The sequence below is a fragment of the Phyllopteryx taeniolatus genome, chromosome 14 (assembly GCF_024500385.1).
Source record: "Phyllopteryx taeniolatus isolate TA_2022b chromosome 14, UOR_Ptae_1.2, whole genome shotgun sequence".
In the NCBI taxonomy this organism is placed as follows: Eukaryota; Metazoa; Chordata; class Actinopteri; order Syngnathiformes; family Syngnathidae; genus Phyllopteryx; species Phyllopteryx taeniolatus.
In genome coordinates this window covers 10,281,663-10,308,193 of record NC_084515.1, presented here as the reverse complement: position 1 = coordinate 10,308,193, position 26,531 = coordinate 10,281,663, and the positions used below count along the sequence as shown (strand labels likewise).

The 26,531-nt window shown below is 41.0% G+C and overlaps 1 protein-coding gene across 9 annotated transcripts in view; it reads left to right on the top strand.

Moving 5' to 3' along the window:
* The window catches only part of tnr (tenascin R (restrictin, janusin)), a 178,180-nt gene extending 152,372 nt beyond the window's left edge, over positions 1–25,808 (top strand). For all 9 annotated transcript variants that reach the window (XM_061797969.1, XM_061797970.1, XM_061797968.1 and 6 more), the window contains 7 exons: positions 8,418–8,548; positions 11,740–11,872; positions 12,343–12,494; positions 12,935–13,031; positions 20,655–20,816; positions 21,130–21,293; positions 23,319–25,808. In XM_061797969.1, coding sequence (XP_061653953.1) covers positions 8,418–8,548; positions 11,740–11,872; positions 12,343–12,494; positions 12,935–13,031; positions 20,655–20,816; positions 21,130–21,293; positions 23,319–23,438 — 959 coding nt within the window. In that variant the 3' untranslated portion in view covers positions 23,439–25,808. The remainder of the gene's footprint in view (positions 1–8,417; positions 8,549–11,739; positions 11,873–12,342; positions 12,495–12,934; positions 13,032–20,654; positions 20,817–21,129; positions 21,294–23,318) is intronic.
* Positions 25,809–26,531: the final 723 nt, after the last annotated feature.

The window sequence follows — 26,531 nt, the reverse complement described above, 5'->3', positions numbered from 1 at the left end:
TTTCATTACCATGTCGACTAAAAACAGAGTGGCTACACAAAGCGACCGTGAAAGACAAGTAAGCTTCAGTGCTTCTGGACACTCTTTGAAATGACCACACTGCTTGTTCAGTGGTTTAATCCACATCACATGGTTTATGGATGCCATTTTGCCAGCGAGCATTACTTTAGCCTCAGTCATCTTTTGGCCTTTTTTAACAGGATCTTTTGCTGTATTTGGCAAAATGGTTTGTTGTATGGCTATAGGCAGTTGCAGTCATCCCGCACGAGGCGTGCGGATGCATCGTTTCCCAAAAACCCAGAAAGGGAACGCCCGTGGGAGTTAAACCCTATATTAATCAAACATAATATATCATCATTACTTTAAGCAGCAATATGAATGAATTTATTTCATGTTAAAATGATATTTTTTTGACACATACTGAAGCACTTAACATTTTCTGCAAATGCCAACGCCCTGCCCACTACCGAAAGCCTTGGCCAAAGGAAAAAAAAAAAAAGAATGTCTTAAAAATTGTAGCCTATTTCTTTCATAGTTCACAAACTGGTCATGATGATAATCTCAGATTACCATGAATTATTTGTATATTTGTGATGTTTCTGGAGAAAATATGGCAGTTATTGTATCAGGATTATAGCACTGCTGATCACTTTATATTTCTTGATGACCCTCTGCACCATTTGCACATTTGTCGTGGTATCGGTATTACCGCACTGCTGGATATGTTAAATTGCTTAATGACTATCTGTATTTATGTTTATGTCCTAAATGTTTGTTTGTTTATAGTTGGTTGTTTGATGTAGTACTAGAGAGGTTCCAACTACCAGAGACAAATTCATTGTTTTTGTTTTTTTAACAGGCTGTACTTGGCCAATAAAGATGATTCTGATGATCAGAAACTAGTGCTGTTAGCTAATGCTAATCTGTGCATCCAGCTCTGTTTGATGTAGTGTTTCAGAAAGTGTAGTCAGGCACCCAGACTTGAAAGTCTTGGATCTTTACCCAGTCCAGTTGCCAAGTCATGGATGGAGAAATTTAGTGTTATTAAATTAGTCCAATGTTACGTTACACAGGTGGAAATTTAGAAGGGCTCTCCCACAGAAATGTTCTGAAATTGAGATAAAAGATTTATTGGGTTTTAAATATCCTATTTCATGGGTGGGCAGGCACTCCAAAGAGCCAGCTCTTTGTATACAAGCAATTAAAAAGATGTTTTTCCATAAAATGTCCTCTTTAAATGGAAATCGTCTGCCATAACATTAGTTGCACATCAACATTAACAATGTTATTTCTTACAAATGCATTTCTCATGGAAGGACACCTGCTCAACCTCCCTTTATCTTTTACTTGCATTGGAGAAACATAGTGGATATGAATTTTTAAATATATAGATAGATTTGGGTTAGAAAATGATACACGAACAATATTGTACGGTGCTTTTATTATACTATTACAATACAGTGGTGCCTCGAGATGCATGTTTGCGTTCTGTGACCACAATCGTAACTCAAAACACTCCCCAAAAATCCCAATAATTTACTTATTTTTTTCCCCTGTAAGGAAAATAGCTTTATAATATTATAATTTATAAAAACAGAGTAATAACCCAATTAAATACAATGTAAATAACGAATTAGTTTGTGTATCATGATTTAATGTTTCAATTCATTGTCCTGCTCCTTTGGTGTGCCCACCTTGGCCAACGAGGGCAGTATAATGGAGTCCTACAGACATAAGCGAAGACGAGTCACCACTACTCTCAGTAAGGTGCAATAATATGCGTCATTTGTCGCAGAGGATAAAGAATACATGCATGTGACTTATATTTTCTGTCTACATGTTGTTTTGCCATTTGTGTTCAAATATCCTTTGTTTAAAGGGTTATAACGCTGTTACTTTTGATGCTAATCATTAGCCTGTCTACGGCGTTTTCCGTTATGTATTAAGCTGGCAGGTGTGTAAGATTTGTTTGGTTGTTTTAAATACACCAATGTCTTTGTTTTATGTTTAGTTTTACAGTAAACTTCAACTTGGAGTGACAAACAGTTTAAAGCCGCTTTGTTTTTGATGAATTGTTCAGTATTTGCCAAACTGGTGTTTATTGATTTGAATTAAGTGCCACCATACAGCCCTCATATCTCACATTTGTGCTTGCAAATCCCAGCAAAAAATTGGCAGAACGACTGCTCATATCTCAAGGCCCCACTGTATTATGTATTTCAACTAGCTTCGGACCATCTTTTGTTACTCAAAAAGGTTATTTTTTTCCTGGAACCCTGGAAAAATAGAAAATCCATAGATAAGTCAATGGATAAAAAAACTAAATAAAGCAATAACGAATAAAAAAAATCATCACTGTGTTATGTTCTCTTACTTTAATACATAAACCTTTGCATATTCATTCATTCATCTTCCGTTCGGCATCTCCTCACTAGGGTCGCGGGCGTGCTGGAGCCTATCCCAGCTATCATCGGGCGGAAGGCGGAGTACACCCTGAACTGGTCGCCAGCCAATCGCAGGGCACATATAAACAAACAACCATTCGCACTCACAGTCACACCTACGGGCAATTTAAATTCTTCAATTAATGCATGTTTTGGGAGGAAACCGGAGTACCCGGAGAAAACTCATGCAGGCACGGGGAGAACATGCAAACTCCACACAGGCGGGGCCGGGATTTGAACCCCGGTCCTCAGAACTGTGAGGCAGATGTGCTAACCAGTCGTCCACCGTGCCGCCCTCTTTGCATATTCCTTTCAATGATTTTCCATCCATTCATTTCATTACAAGCTGTTTATTCAGTAGAATTCATATTTGATGGTTATAAACCAGAAAAAAAGCGCGTCCTCATCCTGTGAGGTAATTCCTCCTTTGTAAAGCATGAACAGATGATCCCATCTGCTGCTTCTCTGTCTGTTTATTCCATCAAACTTTGTTTATACTCTCTGTTAATGCTCAGCTCAATCCTATTCCGAGCAAAATTTTGAAAAATCTAAATGGAGAAATAACGTCACATGGTAATTTTTTACTAATTGAAAAGAAACATTCCCTCTCTGCTCTCTCACCTTTCATTTCAACAATAGGCTTCATCCAGACAAGCCAAAAGATAAACTTTGTTCATTTTCTAGCACATGCAGCCAGAATGGGCACTTGTCAGATAAGGGGAGAAGGTGGACACGGAGTGGCTGTGTGGAGCTGTGAGAGGAAGCAAAGGGAGAAGATAAAGACTGCAATGGAGAGGCAAAGGCCCGGGTGATGTGGGAATAGGTGGTGAGGAGGGAATGGCAAAAATGAGGTGCAAGGGAGCTCAAATATGGCGGGAATGTGCAATGTGTGAATTTGTCACTGTCACTGTGGACTGCAGTTTTCTCTTAAATCTTGGAATGCACCTTTGAGTCAGCAAGCTCTCTTAAACACACTCAGCTTTCCATTTTTCTTTGTTCTCTATTAAAATGTAAAGTTTCCCGATGTGGAACTGCCGATCAGAATCGCTAAGAATAAAGTTTCCGGAGGAAACTTAATGACCGAGCTATCACATGTTGGCATCCTTCTGCCTCAAGAGACAATGGATTTCAACACCGGTAGAGGTCATGCCGGCTTGCAATGTCTTTGGTGACCATCCAGTCCAATCCGAGATCTGCAGGTCTCGTTGCAGTAGTTGTAAGTGAAACTTTGGAGTACATTCAGTCTTCTGGCTTCTGGAGTTGCTCTTAGTTGGTTTCGCTCCTTTTTCATCATCTTTTGCTCTTCTCTCCACTTGAGATGCAAGTTTAATTTGTTCTGTGACTACACTCTTAAGTAAAAACACAAGAATGGAAATGCCCTGAATACATTCTAGCCCCCCCCCCAGAAAAAATGCAGTGTTTTTAAATTAAAACAAACAGCACTATAATATTTGCTTTATAAAACATATAGTAATCGCATAATTGAATAGAATGTAACATATTAAACAGTTTGTGCATCATGATTAATTCATTGCGACTGTCTGGTGTGCGAGACTTGGCCACCGGAGGGCAGTATATTACAGTCATGAAAACAGATGAAGAATTTCACAACTACTGTGACCGTTAGTCCATCTATGGCGTTTGGTATTGTGTCTTAGCATTAAGTTAGCAAAATGCAAAATTGTGTGGTTGCTCTAAATACACGATGTATTGCCACTCATGAACACTAGTTGCTGAACGCCGCACACTGCGAGAGAGTCAACCGGGGTATAGCCATGTTGCTCGGTGTTCGGCAGGCTTAAAATGCTCTTTGACATTTACAGGCAACCTTAAATTGAACTTCTTTAACCTTTGAATGTACATGCCCAAATGTTCTCACACAACTTTCTGTTCTCTAACACAGACCTGTATGGCAGCTGTTTGAGTCATGAATTGACCAATAAGTTTTCAAGGACTTGAACCCCAAAACACAGGTGATGTAAGGTAGGGAAACTGATGCGATGTGACTCAAACCGTGGCACTGTCACGGTGCCTGATTTAAAGCAGTTTGGGGAGAGTCAAGAGTACACTGGACGTGCGGCGTAATGTAATGTGCGATAAAACTTGGGTGGGCTTGACAATCACCAGTTTGCGTTTGAGGATGTGATGTACTTTGAATCAATGTGGAAATGGGTCTTGCTGCTCCACTCACTTCAGTCCTGCAGGATGTTCATAATAGGCTTGAGATTGCTCGGTAGACTAAAGAAATTAACATTGCAAAAAGAAACTATGCAGCAAAGTTGGAAAAACAGTTTGGCGCAAACGACTCTAAATCAGTCTGGCATGCATTCCAATCGCTGACTAATTACAAGCGACGATCCCCCCAAGCTGAGAACAATAGCACACTAGCCAACGACTTGAATACCTTCTACTGCAGATTTGAAAAGGACACTTTCACACCACACACCCACCCGGCCGCACCCGCGACCACAATCACACCTCTGACCTCTGCGTTAACCATCCATGAACAGGATGTGAGACGCATCTTCAAACAACAAAAGATTAACAAAGCGGCAGGCCCGGACCACGTGTCCCCATCCTGCCTCAAAGTCTGCGCGGACCAGCTCGCTCCAATCTTCACTCAGATCTTCAATAGATCTCTGGAACTGTGCGAAGTTCCATCCTGTTTCAAACGCTCCACCATCATTCCAGTCCCCAAGAAACCTGCAATCTCGGGTCTGAATGACTACAGGCCTGTCGCTTTGACATCTGTGGTCATGAAGTCCTTTGAACGTCTCGTGCTGGACCACCTCAAGAGTGTCACAGGTCCCCTGCTGGACCACCTGCAGTTTGCCTACCAAGCAAACAGGTCTGCGGATGATGCAGTCAACATGGGACTGCACTTCATCCTAGAACACCTCGTCAGTGCAGGGACCTACGCGAGGATCCTGTTCGTGGACTTCAGCTCAGCTTTCAACACGATCATCCCTGAACTCCTTTCATCCAAGCTTCTCCAGCTCAGCGTCTCACCTGCCATCTGCCGGTGGATTTACAGCTTTCTGACGGGCAGGACACAGCAGGTCAGGCTGGGGGAGGCCACCTCATCCACACGCAGCATCAGCACTGGGGCGCCCCAAGGTTGTGTCCTCTCTCCGCTGCTCTTCTCTCTCTACACGAACGACTGCACCTCAGCGAACCCGACTGTCAAACTCCTGAAGTTTGCAGATGACACCACTGTCATCGGCCTCATCAAGGACGGTGACGAGTCTGCATATCGACAGGAAGTGGAGCGGCTGGAGCTGTGGTGCGGTCGACACAACCTGGAGCTGAACATGCTCAAGACTGAAGAGATGATCGTGGACTTCAGGAGGCATCCTTCGCCACAGCTGCACCTCACGTTGTCCAGCCGCCTTGTGTCAACCGCCGAGACCTTCAAGTTCCTGGGAATTACAATCTCTCAGGACCTGAAGTGGGCGACTAACATCAACTCCGTCCTCAAAAAGGCCCAGCAGAGGATGTACTTCCTGCGGCTTCTGAGAAAGTACGGCCTGCCACCGGAGCTGCTGAGACAGTTCTACACAGCGGTAGTCGAATCAGTCCTGTGTTCTTCCATCACAGTCTGGTTTGGTGCTGCTACAAAAAAGGACAAACTCCGACTGCAACGGACAATCAAAACTGCTGAAAGGATTGTCGGTACCCCCCCTACCCACCATTGAGGACTTGGACGCTGCCAGAACTAAGACAAGCGCGTGCAAAATCCTCTCGGACCCTCCGCACCCCGGTCACCAGCTCTTCCAGCTCCTTCCCTCAGCTAGGCGCTACCGATCAATGCAAACTAGAACTAGTAGACATTCCAACAGCTTCTTCCCTCTTGCGATCAACTTCTTGAACAGCTAACCTATAATTCCATTACAACAAGCTGGCAATTTTTTTTTTTACTTGAGTTCGTTGTCACATTTCTGTGGGGCCAATTATGTACTACTCGTGCACTCACTGTGGTTGTCTCGCCATGCTGCACTATTTGCATATACTGGCTACTCATGCCAGAGTAGCATCTGCTCCATTTGCACACTGATTGAGGAGTATCTGTAACATTTGCACAACCAACAGTCCCAGATTATCGCGCTATTCGTCACTTTAAACCGCATACACTCCTTGAAGTCTCAGCGCCCTTTGCACAATGGTCATTGCACCGGACTATTTCAATATTAGTTATTTGAACTGCTCTAAGTGCTAAAGGACTCTGCATATTTTTGCACAATTGTTTTTTGTCAATGTCTCTGTCTCCAAAGTGTTCTGTAAATTGACTGTCTGTTGTACTAGAGCGGCTCCAACTACCGGAGACAAATTCCTTGTGTGTTTTGGACATACTTAGCAAATAAAGATGATTCTGATTCTGATTCCTTTGTTTTTACTGGAAAAGAAACTCACCATCCAGGCAAATATTGATACTGATTTGTTTATTTCCATTTCTCATGACAATCATCTACAGTACACCAACCAATTTTTGCCTCTCACAAAATTGATAAGGCTCAGTTTCATCTTCAGAAACAACTTTGACTCTGAAGTTTACAATCAAAGCAGTCAAAGCATTTCCTGCTTAGATTGTAAACTTCAGAATTAAAGTAGAAGCACAAGACATTATGCTGTTACATTAAATCAAAAATCAAAAGTGTTGAGGCACAGAACTACCACTTTGTCATGCACGAGATTTGTTGGGCATGGCCTCATCCTTCAAATCTATTTTCAGACTTACACTCGCAGATCAAAAGGCCTAAAAAGAAAAATATCTAAATACAGAAATCACTTTCAGATGGCCCCCTCAGCGGTACTGTGGTGTGTTTCGTATATTTAATAGAAGCGGCTCAGGTTAAGCTGAAGATGGGCCGGTGCTGCTTTTCTTCATCACAGCTTTTGAGGAAGAAAAAAACCCAAAACATCCCTTTAAAGGTCCTTGAGTGACCTGAGAAAAACGTTCTTACAGCCCATGTTCTGCCCGGCCGTCTCTTTGAAGCCTTTTGTAAGCAATTATTCGTCAATGACACGTCGGCTGGTCAGTTAAATGTTGCCCGCTGTGTCTCATTTCCAGGGTATTAATTTACAGCCCGTGTGGCGACATTTGCTCGCTGCAGCTGCTCCGACCATTTTACTGCCGCTAATATCGTCTGGTGCATCTGGCCTCATCGTGAATGAGTCACACACGTTGTCTTCTTAACAAGGCGAGGATCAGACAGACAGCTGACCTTGAGCTCTGCTCTATTTGTTCTGATTCATGGAAATTCATATCAAATTATACATTCAGATATTTTTTTTGCATAGAAGCGCAACATATGAATCAATTAAAATGTAATAATCTTGCATATTGTCTAGGACACTTTTGTTACCCAATTTTCTTGATCGACAATGGGGGAATTATTTATTTAGTATTATTATTTTTGTATTCATTTTAGATGGCAGCAAATGCTTGATGAATAATCGTTTTTTTTTTCTCTCCCAACAATAAATACTATGTAACAAGTTAGCATCGTGGCGGCACGGTGGGCGACTGGTTAGAGCATCAGCCTCACAGTTCTGAGGACCGGGGTTCAATCCCCAGCTTTTTTTGCTTATTTAGCAGCAGAAATGTAAATCTATCTTTTCAAAGTCAACTGTATGTTGTACAAAATTTTAGACTGACTGGAACTTTTCCCATTTTCCTCATTTGCTTCAAGACCCAATCAACTATCAGTTCCACACAAATTGACAAAATTATTTTCAATCAATGCATCAACTAATCGATGATGTTGCCTATGCCGAGTATTAACATTAGAACAGAAGTAATCTAAGTTAGCTTTGTTTTCCCACTGCTTTTTCCTTTAAAACCAGACTGGTTAAGGTATCTTGATGCAAGTGTGTTCACCTTTGTGTAGTTTTAGAGCACGTATCAAGATGTTCCAAGCCAGGCAGAACCAAGTCAAACCACTCAAAGTTCTTCTATTCTCGTGCTTTCGACAGCCATGGACGCTCCTCTGAACCTGACAGCCAGCGAAGTGAATCACCGCAGCGCTCTCATCTCCTGGCAGCCGCCCATCTCTGAAATCGACAACTATATGCTCACCTACAAGTCACTGGATGGCAACCGTAAAGTAAGCGTCACATATACTGTGGCTACACTTCACAAGCATTTGATGTCTTAATCCAACAACTTCACATGGTTTTCCCCCTTCTGTCCTTGTATATTAGTATTAATCATCTTCATTCATAGTAACCTAGCATGATTGACCGTCAGATATCACGTGTCACAAAGAATGTGACTGTAACGTACTTAATAGAGCCTAACCAATACCAATTTTGGAGGCTAAAAAAAGCTGATATTCGATATATCGGCCGATATCTGATATATTCGCTAATAACCGATAAATTGGCCGATATACGAAATAAGAACATTGATATACTCAAAATGAGAATGACATTTCTAAGTACCCCAAACTTTGAAACAGAAGTGTATGTGTGCATGACATGACTTTTATAGATGACTAGCAATAGCGCCATTAAAAAAGTAGGAATTCTAATCCTCTTTATGAGATTAGCATCTGTTGTTGCTATAGTGATCCCATATCACCCACTTTAGTGTTCTATGTTCAGTCGCTGCACTCCGAGACATTTCAAGACATTCTGTGAGCTATTGGCTATTCAAAAGACATACATTATTAATGAATGAAGCAGCAGTTGGCAGTATAAAAGGTTAGCTTTCATCTCCAGTGGGAGTCTTTACATCGGCCTGAAAATACTTGGAGTTTTTACACCGCTCCTCAGGGACAGGTTAAATGCAGAGAGCACGCCACTCTGTATTGTGTATGTAAAGCGCCTTCAAGGAGACGTAGGATGCCTTTTTTTCACAATTTAAAAGAGTTCCCGTTTGTTTTAATCACGTCTGGTAGGCTTTTAGCAGGGTATTGTCAAAATACCCTAAAGATCAAGAATTATTACTTGTGGAGGCAGCACTACACTACACTGTGCGCATGTGCCACATTTATCATTTACCCCGCCCCCACTCCCCTCCACTGTATTGACAAATTAACCGAGCAATCAAGTATATGCCACTTAATCAGAAGCTAATCTGTTCATTGTACAAGACTCAATGCAGCTCCGCTTTTGGTGTTGATATAATAGCTGGGCAGTTGCACCCGTGGGGGGATGTGGCTGTTTCTATTGGATAGTACTACTTCATGATAGTGTTTCTCACGGTGTAGTCCTCAACTGTCGCTTGAAAGTGGCTCAGGATCTTCGCCAAGCCTCACTGACAGTCATGTCATGGGTGGAGAAACTCGATGCGGGGTCGGTTAATATGTAAATTATGGTATTACTGTATATTATTGTACTGTACAATATTATAGTGTTATTTTACTGATAAAAAATACATTACAAACATTTTTGTTGGATTTTTGGGGGAGATTGTGACTGATTAATAACATTTCCATTCATGATTAGATAGCTGGGATAGGCTCCAGCACTCCCGCGACCCTTGTGACCATAAGCGGCTCAGAAAATGGATGGATTGATGGATTTGTGATTTGAGTTACTAGCATGATCATGGAACAAATTGAACTCATCTCAAGGGACCACTGTATTCATATATAAAACATCAAAAAGTCTCGTTTTCATTATATATCCTTGTTAAGATAAAGTATCTTTTTCTTGATCGTTTTCGAAAGCAAATGACTGTGTTTTTAGGTATTTATTTATTTTTATATATATGTACTGCATAAAAGAAGGGCACAGTGACACCTAGTTAGCGCCAATGCGCATTAATTCACACTTTACTGTAGGATGCGAGTGCTTGCGATATCACCCAGAGAGACAAAGATAACGAAGGCTGCATTGTTTTGTTGGAATCGGAAGGATGTTGGTAGTGTACTCATTTGCGCCTCGCGGGCATTCTGGTACACTGCGAGTGTTGGCATCTCAGAGCTTGTCAGCAAATGCTTATCACGTTTAATCTACAGTTAATTGTACTTCACACCTGCAGGGAAACCACTATACGTACTGTAGTGGTACTTGCTTACCATACAGTCATGTCGTTGTAAATGTTTCTGTATTGTCTCCTGAGATTTGGCCTGCGCTGACTTTGTCAAATTGATTTTACCCATATTTAATTGTTTTTGTTTATTTGTGATACATATTGGATTTTTACCCACATTTGGCAGAGGCCTGATTCCGATCTGACTATTCCGATTCCAAACAGTTTTTTTTTTTTCCCCCCTCTAATCTCGCTTGCCATGAAGCATATCCCAATCATGCCACCTGAGAGCAACAAATTTAAAATTGTGTGACTTGAACCATGCAGTATAAATCCAGCCATACAGTTTTAAGAGGTTTTAAGGTAAAATATATATCACACATTTCCCGGCAATGTGTCCATGTGAATAATGCAAGGGAGCAGCCGGTAAATGCTGTCTCCCTCCCAGCTCCAAGGACACTGCCAGTTTTTAGGGTCAAGACAAGACGTTTACTGCAGGCGAAAGCGAGGATGATATACAACTCGAAACGCAGAGTGGTGATTTTGTAGGTGCGGTTTACTCTGCACTCGGTCAGATGCCCGACGGACGTACGCTCGTCCTTGTGAACGAAAGGTGAGGCGTTATCTTTCCAGGGCAGCACATAAAAACATGGGCCATTACAATCTATTATGCGCTGTATATGTTAATCAGATAAGCTACTGTATCGAATTATAGTAGTTTATGATCTCTGAGGCTAAGAATCCTGGCTCAGCAGCCAAGGTATCAGAGAATTTCAAGCCAAAACGCATTTAAAATACTTTTCAAGCCTTGAGGGAAAAGGTGCACTTCAGTCTGTAGCTGAGAAGGTCGGTTTTGCTCAAAGCACTTATTGTTAAACTGTAAGAATTCAAAGTGAGTGAATATATGAATAGAATAGAATAGAAGGGAACATGGTGCTGCTGCTGTTAAATACGACTCGCTCTTGTGTTATTCCATGCGTTTGTTCCTATTTCAGCACGTTCCTCCTTGATACAAACTGCATTTGGTCCGACATTTACATTTATTTCTACTTCCCACATGTAGAAGCAACAAAGGTGTAACTTTTTTATATAGCTAAACCATTGCTTTTCTTCCACATTCTTTGAGTTTATTTAGTAAAAATTATGCAGTTCTGTTAGTGAACAGAAATAACCGAAAGGCTTCTCTGCACATCTCCTGTGTTCATTTTTCCAGTGTTTTGATTTTTTGTGTTTTGGCACAGAGTAATGGGGATTTTAAAGTAGCCCACTTTTACCTCAACGTCTATTGAAGTCTAACTGTGTGTTCTCATTCACTAGGAGTTGATTCTCGACGCAGAGGACACGTGGATTCGCCTGGAGGGTCTGCCCGAGACCACCGAGTTCACCGTCAAGCTGCAAGCAGCGAGGGGTCTGGACACCAGCGCTGTCGTCTCCACCACCTTCACCACAGGTGCACTTAATACGCACTCGCACATAAACACACACACACACACATGATTCAAGATCAAGTGATTTTGTGGATCCTCCCAGGACTAAGAGTTCAAAGAAAAAGAAAAAGATCATTTTGTGAAGAGAAATTTAATTCCTTCTATGCTCAAACGTACCATCCTAAAACCTTTAAATGTTCTCTTGATGTTTTACGTAACATTGTAAAAATTGTAAGTGTAAAGAGAAGGTAAAGAGTATTGCAATTTCGATCAGAGTGCCATATTTCATTTGATCAAGTTTTAGTACAAAGTTCAGCTTCAGGGAGGGGGGGGGGGGGGGGGTCTGGTTGTGTGGCAGGTGGGCGGTAGGTGGGAAGGGGAAATCCCATTTTCGTTTAAGCCGGTGCTTATGTCCAGGTAGCGGGCATGTATGCAGCAAAAGCGCCAATCCTCTCAAGTATGTAATCGCTCCACCTCCTCTGCTCCTCCGCAGGGAGTCGGCTGTTTGCGACGCCTCAGAATTGCGCCCAGCACCTGCTGAACGGGGAGACGCTGAGCGGCGTCTACACCATTTACATCAACAGGGACCCCAGCCAGGGCGTGCAGGTGTACTGTGACATGAGCACGGACGAAGGAGGCTGGATTGTAAGATGTGGCCCCAATCACTTCCATAACACATTTGATGACACATTTGTTATGTATGTTATGTAGTTATTTTGAGGCGGCACGTTGGACGACTGGTTAGAGCGTCTGCCTCACAGTTCTGTGGACCGGGGTTCAATCCCGGGTCCCACCTGTGTGGAGTTTACACGTTCTCCCCGTGTCCGCGTGGGCACTCCGGTTTCCTCCTACATCCCAAAAACATGCGTGGTAGGTTGATTGAAGACTCTAAATTGCTGGTAGGTGTGAATGTGAGTGCGAATGGTTGTTTGTTTAAATGTGCCCTGCGATTGCCTGGCAACCAGTTCAGGGTGTACCTGGGATAGGCTCCAGCACTCCCGCGACCCTAGTGAGGATAAGCGGCTCAGAAAATGGATGGATGGATGGATACCTATTTCGAATCCTTTATCACTGTTTTTGTTCAGGTGTTTCAGCGACGTCAAAACGGCCTGACAGATTTTTCCAGGAAGTGGAGTGACTACCGGGTCGGCTTTGGGAACCTGGAGGATGAATTCTGGTTGGGTAAGGCTCACTGGCTGTCCCACGAATGGTCAAAGAAGCACATACCGTAATTCATCAAATACAGTTATCCCCGCTATTTGAACTTAAAACCGTGAGTAAATGACGCACCCCCCTCCCCCCGCCCCTCCCAAAAATCATTTTTACAATTGCCTATATCAGTGGTTCTCAAAATTTTTACTCCATGTACCACCGTAAAGAATACGCAGCTTTCCTAGTACCAACATTAGAATATAGCAGTTTCTAAATTATTAAATGCAAATGTGCTGTTTTAAGTTAAATACAATTGAATGGTACTCAAAAAATGTACTGTACTGGATTTTAAAATAAGTTGAAACCACTGTAACATTACTCACAGTTTGAACATCTAATTCAGTGATTCTTTTGCTTACCACAAGAGGGAACCCATGTACCACACTTTGAGAATCACTGGCCTACATTGATAGTTTAAAGCGTAATTGCGCCACAAATTACAATGTCATAAACAGTTTAATATCATTTCCAACTCAGCTTACAACATTGACCTTAGAAATAATTGGTTTACAGATTTGAATTTCAACTTTGTGCACATGCAGCAGTCTCATTACTTCCACTAACAAACCAGGCTGAATAATTTCTGTAATCATCTCATTTCATAGACGTTATTGTTCTCGCAAAGAAGGAGTTTAGCCCATTTGACCTCTGTTGCTAAACAAAACAGCAACAACCACCTAAGTGCACTGTATAGAGTTATTAGTATTATTATCATTATTTGTATAGTATGAGGGGGTGTCTTCCAGTGGATGTGACAACATTGTCTGCATCCATATTTACTGTGTGTTGCGAGGAGCCCAGTCTGCCTCAGTCATGATATTTCATGACACTTTCTCCATAATAGTCTTTTTTAATGTTGTTTTAAACTCCATTTTCACTTGACATACCCGTACGTTGAAATATACTGTAAATGTTTTTAATCTTTTCCACAAAATGCATTTTCATTGACATGGAACCTGTGGTCCTTATAAAGTATACTGTTGTGTTTATAGCAGTGCTTGCTATCTCAACGTTGCCGAAACTCTATTTTGCCTTCTTCTCTACTAGATAGAGCGACTCATTTTGCCTTGTTTGTTTGTGTGTTGAAAATGAGTAACATAATTAAGAAGATGGAATTGCATTGATGCATTGTTGTCGTCTCTTGACCATGCAGTTTTTTATTAGTTGTCATCTTCCCAGGAGAAACAGAGACATGAACGGAGCTAGGCTCGGGTCGTTAAACACAGTTATTTGTGAAAGATGAATAATATAGGAATGATGTCAATGAATGTTAATAGAAAAGGTATGTTCTTGCTTTGTGCAGCTTTTTCCTTTTTTGAAAAAGCAAATACTTCTCCACGATATAAGGAATACAGTACCATTCTGTTTCAATCAATTGTTGTTTTATGAGGAGAGAACATGTTGCCAATATGTTGCACAAAGGCAGAACCCTTTTCACTTTGATTATTTGAAATCTCACTGCCTTCTACGCCCAGAAAATACAAATCAACAAGAGACCCTCACTGTTTTGATGCCGCCACCCCTCTTTATAAAACAATAATCATATTCATGACTAAATGTGCAAATGAGTTACCTTTCTGGAAATGCCTCATTTTGTATGTTGTTGTTGTTTTGCTACAGATGATTAAAGGAGATTATTACATGAATATTTCATTAAGAACTTCAGAGGAAGAAGTTTTTTTAGCTTCTTGATGAGAGAAATTAAATACAACCACAGGGAGTTTTACGGTATTACATTATCACTCCATTACAATGCCAACTTCTCATTTCTTTGGCTCATGATACAAAGTGGGTCAGGCAGACGTCCTTCTATTAGTGATAAGCTTTACACGATCAGGATTTTTGGGACCGATCAGCGAGTTTAAAAAAACGATCACCGATCCGACCACAAGATGGAGGAATGTGTCTATTTAAATGACCTGTTCATTTACTGTATATACTTGTGTACTTGTGTACGGCGGCATGTTTACGTACAACCGTTCGTGCTCCCACGAGCTTGCTAGGCAACATAACGTTTTTGTTGCCTGCTTGCGAGCCGTATCGTATTAAAAGTACGTGAAAATACCTCAAGCAAGCCTTAAACGAACGTCCTCTCCTGTCCTGAGCACCGGTGACCACCAACACACGTTTTTCCCCATTTTGTCCTCATAATACAGTCGGTGCGATCCACTCTTGTTGTCGTCGCCACGGTAACGCGTGTATCCGGTCACATTTGAGTTGACAAGATAAAGCCCACTGATCGTAAAAAAAACGTGATGCGGTGGTATCGGAATACAAGATTTTATTGCAGTAGTCTGACAATGCAATTGTGAAAGAGCAAATTTGTCTTGTAGTCTGATCCGGGAATTACGTGTTGCCTGTCTCAGACGTGTTGTCTGTTCTACACCGCCAACATGTTTTTTTTTTAATAACTTTATTGGCCCTCAGCTATTTCCAATACTACGTCAAAAGACACGCGACAAGGCTAAAAATAAACTAGCTTTTGGATTCAAATATACTGTGCACGATGGCGACACGGAGTAAATGTCTTTTGCCGAGCCGATCGATGACGTCATTGATCGGATCGGCGAATTATGACATTAAAGCCGATCAGCATAAAATGCAAATTATCGGCCGATACCGATCAGCCCGATAAAATCGGTGTAAAGTCTAATAAGCACACACTAATGTCGTTTTTACATCGAACCCCAATTTGGAGTGATCTCTGATAGTTTCTATTCAGCGCCACAGGCTTTTAAAAGGTCTTAACATTCCATCTCAAAAGGAATGGCTAGCGCAAAATTGCTGTCTGCTGGTATGAATCAATCCTTCATTTGCAGTTTATCCAGCTAAGTGGAGCACTTTACCTGCCATGGCTGATTGAAATGTATAAAAACCTATAAGCAAATAGAGAATAACATTTGTTTCGCAGCTGCCAACTTTCTAGGCTGTTTTGGATTCGGACCATAAGTGTGTCTGTGATGTAACCTACAGTAAAGGTCGGTCTGTTCCTTCCATTGCACTTTAGGACTGTAGACCACTTCCACTTCAAGGTCACGCTTGCTTTACTTATTAGGTGCAATATAAGACATACTTTCCCTGTTTTCTGCCTTCAAGCCCTTCTTTCGTTCTCTTAAAAGCAGCCTAATGTCACCGCAGGGTTTAGAGCGACTCTCTGCTCCATTGTAAGCAACCCTCGCACCGCACCACACTCCACTTGTGTCGAAATGTCAGTGGGAGCATGGGCTATCCAGAAACATTGGTGTACATAATACAGTAGTGTTTAAAGATACAAGTTTAATTTGTTCCGTGACCATGCTCGTAATTAAAACACTATCTCAAATCATCTTTCCCCCACAGAAATGCCATTAATCTCTTCCAGCCTCCCCAAAAAAGTAATGACATACTGTAATTACATAGAACGTAAAGAATTAAACAGTTTTTGCCACATGTTTTGCTTCTTTTCATTGGACATTGTGCTGCTATTTCCGCTATGTGTGCCTTGGCCACCCAGGGCACACAGACACAAACACACGAAGAAGAGTTTCACAATTGACTCAGTAAACTACAGTAATTTTAGTCATTTTCCATGAAGGGTAAAGAATATGTCACTGTCAGGGAGAATCCTCGCACCTCCAAAATGACTCCTTTTCAGGAAATCCAAAAAAAAAAAAAAAAACGCTAAACACTGCTTCATTCAAAATGGTATTATACCTTATACTGTATTGCTATCATATTCCGTTGCGCACTAACATCAGCACAACAACAGCCCAAAATTCTGTTCGATCGCTAATTTAATACGGAAATAAATATGCAAATTTATTCCAAACGGGTAGCATACATCGTGAGGCCGTCCTCATCACGATCTGTGCTCACGCAGAACCCCTTCACAAAATTAAACACCTGTGTTAGTCTTTTCCAAAGGTCTAACCGACTAACCAGGTGTATCAGGCGGATATTAATCTGCACGCAAACTTAAATCCATGGTTTATGAGCTTCCTTCTGCAATGCATTACAGCAATCGATTTTAACCAAACAGGCCTACTCAAATGTATCTATTTTCGCTTGTTATTGTCTAAAAAACATCCATACTTTCAATCTAGGCAATAATTAAGGCACACTGCTTCCGCAGAGTGAGGGAAGAGATCGAGTTTGACAACACTTCTTAGAGATTTTAAGCATTCATGATTTGTTACAAAGCAATTTCAACCCTTTAAATTGGTTAATATTGCATTAAAAAAAACTGAGGAAAAAGCGCCGATATGCATGTGAGCATTGTTATACTGTCTGTCTACATGTGTTGTCCCACCGTTTGTGTTCATTTGTGTGTTTTGCTCAGAAGTCAAAGCAAAACAAATTGACCAAACGAAAGCTCGTAAGTCGAGTCTTCCTTATCGCAAGGAACCACTGTATTTGTTGGTAATACTTAAAAGAACAAAAGCTCAGTTGGATTTGGAACCACTTCAGATTCAGACTGGGAGAAGTATTATATCGACTCATAAGGATTGTGTGACAGCGCCAGTAGAATCGCTTGTCAAATGTGGACTCTCTGCTCCTCTCGAGTCCACAAAAGGTCAGTGCTGTCGGGGCAGCTTGCCATGACAAAGTCCCAAGAGAGTTTTGGATTTTCTCTGTGAGGTCGAGTCAAATTTTGTCCAAAGTCAGTGCAGATTGGATGTGTGATATGTTTTCTGTAAGTCCAGCACAGCAGTGTGTAAAAAGAAAAAGATGACTAGCTTGTGTGAGGAGGGCGTAAGACCTATTTTTACTAACTCGGTTCTTTTATTAAGAGAGAGAAATTTCAGGCAGGTCTTCTCAAAATGCACTCAACAGACACTTCAACACTTTGGATTTGTGCATTTTTTTCCACAATTAAACGACGGATATTTGAACACAAAATGGTGGAGCAAACCATGTAGATAGATATTCTAACAATACTCACAGGCATATATTCTTTGTGAAAAATGACAATTGTTACTGCAGCTTAGTGAGTCAATTGTGAGTCTTGGTTTTGTGAGTGTAGACACATGTTATAAAGCCCCCAGGTAGCCAAGGCGCACACACCAGGGTGAAGAAAATAATTTCACTAGACTCTCATTGAGTAAACATATTGAAAATAGAAGGTTTCCATCTTTAAATATATGTAAGGATCCTTCACACAGCTAATTCTTGACTCCACATCCATGGGCAGCCGTTCTTTCTAGTCTTTACCTCTTACTTCACAATAACTAATAAGTTTGTTCTGTAATGCTGTCGTCCTGTTAAATAGCGCATCATTTGCAGACAAAACAGACCGAATAGCAATGTCCACAGTAGTTGACCTTCACAATTCTTTTCCCAGATTGCCATTGAGAGTCATTAGCTTTAACACTAATCACCCCCTACACACACACACACACACACACGCAGAAGAGTAATACATTGAATGTTATAGAACTGTAGTCACTGAAAGAAAGACTTAATTGGCTCCAAGTAAAGAATGCACAGATTAAGCTTCATTGTTATGTATTGTATTTCGCAAAGTGCCACCAATAATGCTGGCCCAGTGCCATCCCTCTTCCTTTGTGTCATATTCACGATATAATAACCAAGAGGAACCACACTTATGATAATTACATCCTGTCTCCATTTTTCCCCTGTAGATTTCTCCTGGATGTGTGCACTGATGGTAATAAAAGGTGACAAGGTGATTTCACTGCTAATGTTATTGGAGGAGAGCTCATCCGCTTGTCAAAAATGCATTTTTGAGCGGCGTAGCGCTTTCGGAATAGAGCAGAGACGTGTCGTGAAACTATTTAAGGAAGAAATGTTTATAGGCTCATCATGCAGTGATGTTATGCAATGCAAATTAAAGACGACTGAGCGTTATATTCAACTTTATTACTACAAACGCTTTTGTTCACCCCCTCTCCCCGTCACCTCAAGTGCCTTTGGGTTGTACAGTCGATTAGATTTCCTTTCCACTGACGTATTACAGCACAATTGCTTGTCCTTATCGGCCGAGGCTTTGGCGGGGTAAGATAATATCTGGGAAAAGTCCAGTTGAGAGCCTTCTCGTAGATGGACGCGCCTTAGCTTGTTGGAGTTGAATAGTGGAGGTATTCTGATCTCTCAGGTGAGATCTGTCAGACCAAACTCCTATCTGGAGATACAGCGCTAAACGACATGCAGTATCTCTAAACGTTTAGCAATATCTCGCGTTTGTGTGTCCTTGCCAGTGTAACTCACCCAGAAATACACCTCCCAGGTTAGCAGCTAAAAAACATCCAGTGCTGTGACATAGTATCGCAGTTTATCGTTCGTGCTCACTCTCACATTTTTTGTGTGTTTTTTTTTTAATGGGTTTTAACTCTTAGGAGAACAGGGTTGGTTGTCACACTTTATTCTAGTGTTAATTGCTCAGCATCGAAATGTCTTTCAAGATGCAATTAACCATCAAAACCACGCACACGTAAAAAAAAAACATCATCATGGGAATGGTTGTTACACACTATTTTGTCTCAGTTATTTGGGGAGTTTAATTGCATTGACAAATATATAATGTACTTCAATGCGAAATACTCGGAAAAGGAAACACACTTTTTGGCGGGCCTGTTGTATATAACAACATAAAGAACAAAACAAAGGCCAAAATTTCCACCAGCTGACACTTTCTCCTCACCAAAAACCCGCTGGTTTTTGACATAGCCTACTAACAGGGATTCGATGGAGAACTTCTCCAGCTACCGCTTAATCATTTATTTATTTATTAGCAGTATCTCGCTAGCGTTCTGTAAGTCCTTGGCAGTGCTCTGGATGGATTTATTTAATCTCACCTCCCTAACTGCCGTCATCACAGGATGTGGTGGAGGCAGGCTCTTCTTTGTTTTCCGTGTAATGTTTCTGCCCATGTTTTTTTTTTGTTGAAAAAAAATAAAATAAATACAAATTGACAAAGGAATAGTGATCTCACATGCATGATTTAGCCAACAAACAACCCGCCACATGGAATTTCTAGCTAGCTAATAATTTCAACTATAGCTTTAGCATGCGTGTAACGTAGTGTAGTTTAGTGAAGTGTGTTTGTCAAAAAAAGTGGCGGGTTACAGAGCCCACATCCCCTATAAGTCAGATGCCCTTGACAACTACCACTACTATTCATGCATTTGTGTTTAATAGAGCTTTTCTTGATATGCGAAGACACAAAGAAAACGCTTCTCAACGAAAGCAGTAAAAACATTTCTCCTCATAACGGCCTGGTTACTGAAGATTATTCCGTTTGAAAAGTATAAACGGAATATAACGGAGTATAAACCGAGTATAATGGTTTTCTCCAATTTCTTCTCTGTGTCAGGGTCCAATTTGTGAACATATCACATTAATGATCCTCAAGTGTTTAATGAATTAAAGTCCAAGAGTGGCCCTTGATTCTTAGATTTTTCTGTCAGCAGCCCTTGGAGGAAAATTTGGACACTCTCAGTTTAAGGCTGGTGGTAAGGGTGACACAATAAAAAAATAAACTGTTTTAATATGATCTCTCTATATTGTGTATTTTCACCTATTGCAACGTATCGCCTGCGACAAACATGAGTTCGCTGTACTTCAGAATCACAATATTCCGTTCTTGTTGCGCAGGTTTGGACAACATCCAGAGGGTCTCCGCTCAGGGCCGCTACGAGCTGAGGATCGACATGAAGGACGGGCAGGAGTCAGTCTATGCCAATTATGATAAATTCTCCCTCGGAGATGCAAGGAACCTGTATAAGCTCAGGATAGGAGAGTACAACGGCACCGCCGGTAGGTGCTCGATTTACTTGGGAGTGTTTGCAGCCTTTCATAAAACACATTGTTTCAGTGTTACTCAAATTTTAAATTCGGACTTATTCTCTGTCGTCATTTGACATTTTTCTCCAACCTGCTTTCTTCCCACAGCAATTAACACAGCCATAAGCTGCAATTTGTGCTCATGATTATAATCCTGTCAGAACGTATACATCTTTTTAACGTCTGCCACTTCTTTACCGTCCCCGCATCGTGTTGTCATTTCCTGCAGCCATGGCAACTAACATATCTCTCTGTGGCCCGCTGTCTATTTTTCCTGTGAACCCAGGCGACTCTCTGAGCTACCACCAGGGACGACCCTTCTCCACAAAAGACAGGGACAACGACATCGCTGTCACTAATTGTGCCTTGTCGTACAAAGGAGCCTGGTGGTACAAGAACTGCCACCGTGCCAACCTAAACGGGAAGTACGGCGAGTCCAGACACAGTCAGGTCAGTCCAAAAGAGAAAGAAACATAGCAAAAATAGCAGTGCATCATCCACTTGAAAAAAAATTAGGATAAAAAAAACTGTAGGAACTTTCTCAGGGTACGTCGGCTTCGTCCCAAATTCCAGGTTCATTGACAACTCTAAATTTTCAGTAGGTGTGAATGTGAGTTTGAATGGTTGTTCGTATGTATGCTGCCAACCACCTCTCGGCCAAAGTCAGATGGGATAGGCAACTTAGTGAGGATAAGAGCTATAGGAAATGGACAGTTGGGTAGAAATAAGTTTTACAAAAAACTTTTACAAAAAAATCAAAGGACATCAATTATGTCCTATGATTTTTTTTTGGAAACATTTGTAGTTCATTTAATCATACTGAATTTTCTGTCGCTATAAATTTGCAAAATCTGTGTCAGTATCGGAACATCGGTCCATCGATCAATTGCAGGGAAGCAATATGTCACCAATCAGCTGGTAGCAGCAAACTGTATCTCAATACACTAAAGCTGTAACAGGATTTAAAATGCAAAAAAAAAAACCCTGCTTTTTATTTAATTTTTTTACTATACCTGCATAACAGGTAGTACATCGTTTGTGTCCTGTGTATGCAAGCTGTACACTTTTCCTTGTAATTACTCTTTAAGTTGAACTAAAATCACTAGTTTGTTAGTATAGTCACGGAGAATGTTATCAAACATTAAGACGTAAGAAGCATAATGGTGATACTTAATATAATGTAATACATGACCAGCATTATATCAGTAATGTGTGCATTTAATTGCATAGAAACCCCAAACAATACATTGCCATTTGAAATGCTTTTTTTTTTTTTATAAATCGTACACTATGTAGTCCATCCTTTTGATGAAAGCAAGAGTAAATGTAACCATGTTTCATTTGGAAGGTGAATGGTCAATTACATGAAGCTTACTGCCCAAACGTGTTGGTGATGGAAGGCTCAATCCCTCTCGACTAAACATCCTCGACTGAAGTGCCCTTGTGCAAGTCACCGAGCGCCTGACAGCTTATGTGTGTGTGCGTGTGTGTGCTTTCTCTACATAAAGAGACAGGTCAAACACTCTCCTAATATCCCCTCGGGGGCTAATTAGGTAAGTGAATCAGATTGAATAGCCACACTGGCCGTGCTGATTGTCCTGCTGTCGTAGCGCTAATGAAAGGTCACACTTCCAGAGGACCGTAACTGCTCCAGCAGTTGTCCGCCCATTATGAGACGAGATATTTATCGATCCAAACTGACTGCCGCACTCCCCCGGGGGATTGCACTCTCGGAAATGATTGAATTCATCCTGGAGCGGGCAGGTAAAATATGTGGAGGGGAAAAAGGCCACAGTTTATCACAGTGACTGTTTGTGTGCGTACGCGTGTGTGTGTGTGTGTGTGCGCGTGTGTATGTGGAGGGCTCATCTGGTCCTCCTGAAAAGCGACTGATGTCTTTGAGTCTGGCAGCGTCGTGCCAAGTGGCAAACCATCCGGAGCGTTCCAAACTGCTTCGTAACCTTTTCCGCCGTCATTTTGAGAAGGGGAAAGGATTCACAAAGACAAACATACTGAAGATGAAGGATTAGGATTATTAAAGGACAGATACAGTCAACCCCCGCCACCGCGCCAATCGAAATTGCCACGTTGTATCCAGAGGTGGCGGAACACTTTGTGGAGTATAGGGGCACAGCGCTTGATAGGCATCACCCAGTGCAATAAACAAGGATTGTAAAAGCATGTCAGAAAAGCAGCAAAGGAAGGCAAAAAAAAATCGTGTGTTTTACAATAAAGGATATCTATATTTAGTATGTGTGGCTCTAAAGCGCAAAGCGCTGGCGAGTCTGTCCCCGGAATGCAATTAAGAGGGGGATCATTGCCAAAAGCCTCTCAAATATCCACACTCTCTCCTTGACGCTGCATTCTGAATTTTTTACACAAATGATTTTTTTTTTTCCTGGTTTTCCAAAATATTCTATGTGAATGACTTCGGTGGCTCCAAGCCGCTTTTGAAAAGTTGACTTGCTCTTGCAGGGAATTAACTGGTACCACTGGAAAGGTCACGAGTTCTCAATTCCCTTCGTGGAGATGAAGATGAGGCCGTTCAACTTCCGTAGCATCGGCAGCAAGAGGAGGCGGTCGGCGCCCGTATAGGCTCCCGTTTGAGCCACCGCCCAAGCTGAGAGGCAGAGACGGATTGAGTTCGGATGACTGTTTTGATCAGCCTTCGTCAATGAAAAGAAATGTTTTATAGAAGAGAATCTGTGACTCGTGCGTTCTTTCCATTTTCAATTGGCAAAAGAAAATCAGAAAAATGTAAAAGTTTTCTTTTAAATGAACTAAAAAAAAAAAACCAAGTAATATTTCATAATTAAATTTAAGGCTATGGCTAATATGAAAAATCTGGCATTTTTTTCTCGTTTTTGTTATAGCACTAACAAAATAACCAGTCGCTATTTCATGTTTGTTTTTATTTTTCATTGCCAATTGAATGTGGAAAGACCAAATGATACCTGGTTTTACGAGGCTTCTGTGACAATAGGCCATTTTATTGAGCGTTATGCTTTTTTGGTGAAATTAAAGCAACACGTGTGACAGCAGCGAGCGTCTTAGGAAAACATCATTTGACATCTGTTCGTCTCTGCCTCGCATCCGCGTAGAGCCGTCTTTCCCTGCTGTCCTTCCTCCCAGGAGATAAAGACACTGTATGTAATTTATTCAACTCCTTGAATGACTGACAATTCTTCTGTTTTCTGTAAAAAACAAAACCCCAACAAAAAACAATAAGGATGTGCTCTTTTACCATTAACAATAATAACACTTTTAACAACTATGAAGGCCGTTACTGTAAGATATATACATATATTTTTATAACTGATATTGTCACAAAAAGGTCCATCGTATTTGATTTGATGCCTTTTCATTCTGAGATTCATGCAAACCCGACAGACAACACAAGCCTCTTTTACACAGGTTATTTCCAGGTTGCTATTGTGTACAATCCGAGCATTATTCCAACTTTTGAGGTGTTATCGGAGTCATCTAATTATAGTGGTGCCTTGAGGTACAAGTTTAATTCGTTCCGAGACCATGCTCGTAACTCGAACCACTGGTATATGAAATCATCTTTCCCCATTGAAATGAACAGAAATGCTATCGAGCCCACCCAAAAAAAAAAACTAAAAACATTTTTGCATTGTGTTTTCTAATGAAGAAAATAGTACTTGATAATATTGTACTTTATATAAACATATAGTAATAACAATTAAATGTAAGGAATTAATCAGATTTTTGCATCTTGAATAATTTCTTTGTGATTGTGCCGCTCCTGGTGTGTGTGCCTTGGCAAACTGGGGCCCGTGCTATACATAGAGACAGTCACAACTCCTCAGTGAGCTGCAGTAATATTTGTTGTTTTTTGCAATAAATAATTGATGCCTGTTAGTATTATATGTCTACGTGTTGCTCCATCGTTTGTGTTCAAATATCCGTCTTTGGCGTTTTGTATTGTTCAATAGCACTAAGCTAAAATGACTTTCCTAAGGCAAAGCTATGTGGTTGTTTTAAAAACACAATGTGTAATTCTCTTTATTTTGTTTAATTTGACAGTAAACTTCAACTGGGAGAGACAATAAATGGCTTGAATCCTCTTTTTTTTCCACATTTGCCAAACTGCTGTTTATTGTGAGTTGAGTTCACTGCCACCATACAGCGCTCGTATCTCAAATTTCTGCTTGCATGGCAAAGCAAAAATAGGCAGAACGACAGCTCATATTTTTTTGAAATCTCCTAAATTGCGTAACTCGTATCTTCAGGCTCCACTGTACTATAAGTTAGAACAGTGTTTCCCAACCTTTATTGCGTCAAAGCACCCATTTTACCTTAGAAAAATCTCACGGCACACCACCAAACAAAAATGAAACAAAAAATATGAACATTGAAATAACGATGATCTAGTCTGAAATTTGTTGTTTGAATGGCAACAAGTAGATTTATTTCTTCTGCTTGTCACTATACGTCGCTGGCATAGATAGATTAACAGAGATACGTTGCTTGTAGTAAAGGATAAATCATTTTCATGAAATTGAATAATTTTCCCGTAGCACATCTTTTAGAGGGCTAGCTTTGCTATCCTGCTTTGCTGGATTCTGTGTAACGCTGGAATGCAGCTGCATTGGGGGATCTCTGTGTAAAAGATGTTAAAGACGATAGGAACATTCAAGGTTCACAAAGCAGTGCAGCTTCATTATGACCCAATTTATGAATGTCTGACTGTTCCACTATAGAATACAGTATTTGTGTTCATTGTCAATACATTGATTTTTTTTTTCTTCCTGTGTTCATTTCCATGTTCATTTAATTCACTTCGTTTGTTTCATTGTTGCGTTGTAGTTTAGTTTCAAACAGACTATGTGAGTGTTTTATCTTGCTGTCGGGATCAAATGGTTTGCATCTTTGGTATTCACACCATTTTATGTGAAAAGATAGAAACCAGTCAGTCAACAAAACGAGCATCAACAATGGCATTCAGATATATTTTTATTTTGGGTGAGAAGGTTACGCGGTTGCACAAACTGTTCGTGTAATATATTTAAGGGAGACATATTGTGCTTTTCTTTTATTTCTTTTTTTAAACAATTTTGAACTTGAACCTTTTTTTAATAACATTTCTATGATATGATTTCATCAAAATACTCCAAGGAGCCTTGGTCACGTGTCCATCCTTGAACACGTGACCAAACACAAATACTCCCCACCGCAAATTCACCGAGCAATCAAGTACATTGTGTTCCTTATCAGAAGCTAACACTAATCTATGAATAAAACCCAACGGCGTTTACTGTAGTAAATAAAACAGGGCGCAACTAAACCTGACAGTGCGTAATAGGCCGTAACACAACTTGGAAGGGTTTTCGTAGTGGGACGGGAAGCAAATGTTTTCCCCGGCATCTCGCAAGCCTTTTGTCACGTTCTGGCGCGTTTGGTACACATTTTGCCACGGTTCTCACACCAAGCTAGGGTGTATAGTAGCCGATTCATCGAGTTCAATCTTGGTCTGACACAGCGCGTGTGGTCTAGAAGGGTCTGTCCCATACATACTGTAGTAAAGTGCCCACACCTGCCGCCTACAACTCTTCCAAAGCTAAGCCATCTGTTTAACTTAGCTACAATGCCCACTGTGGCACACCTGTTCAAAATTAGCAATGTTGAATGTGCGTGTTTGTGTGTTAGACAGCGAATTAGTTG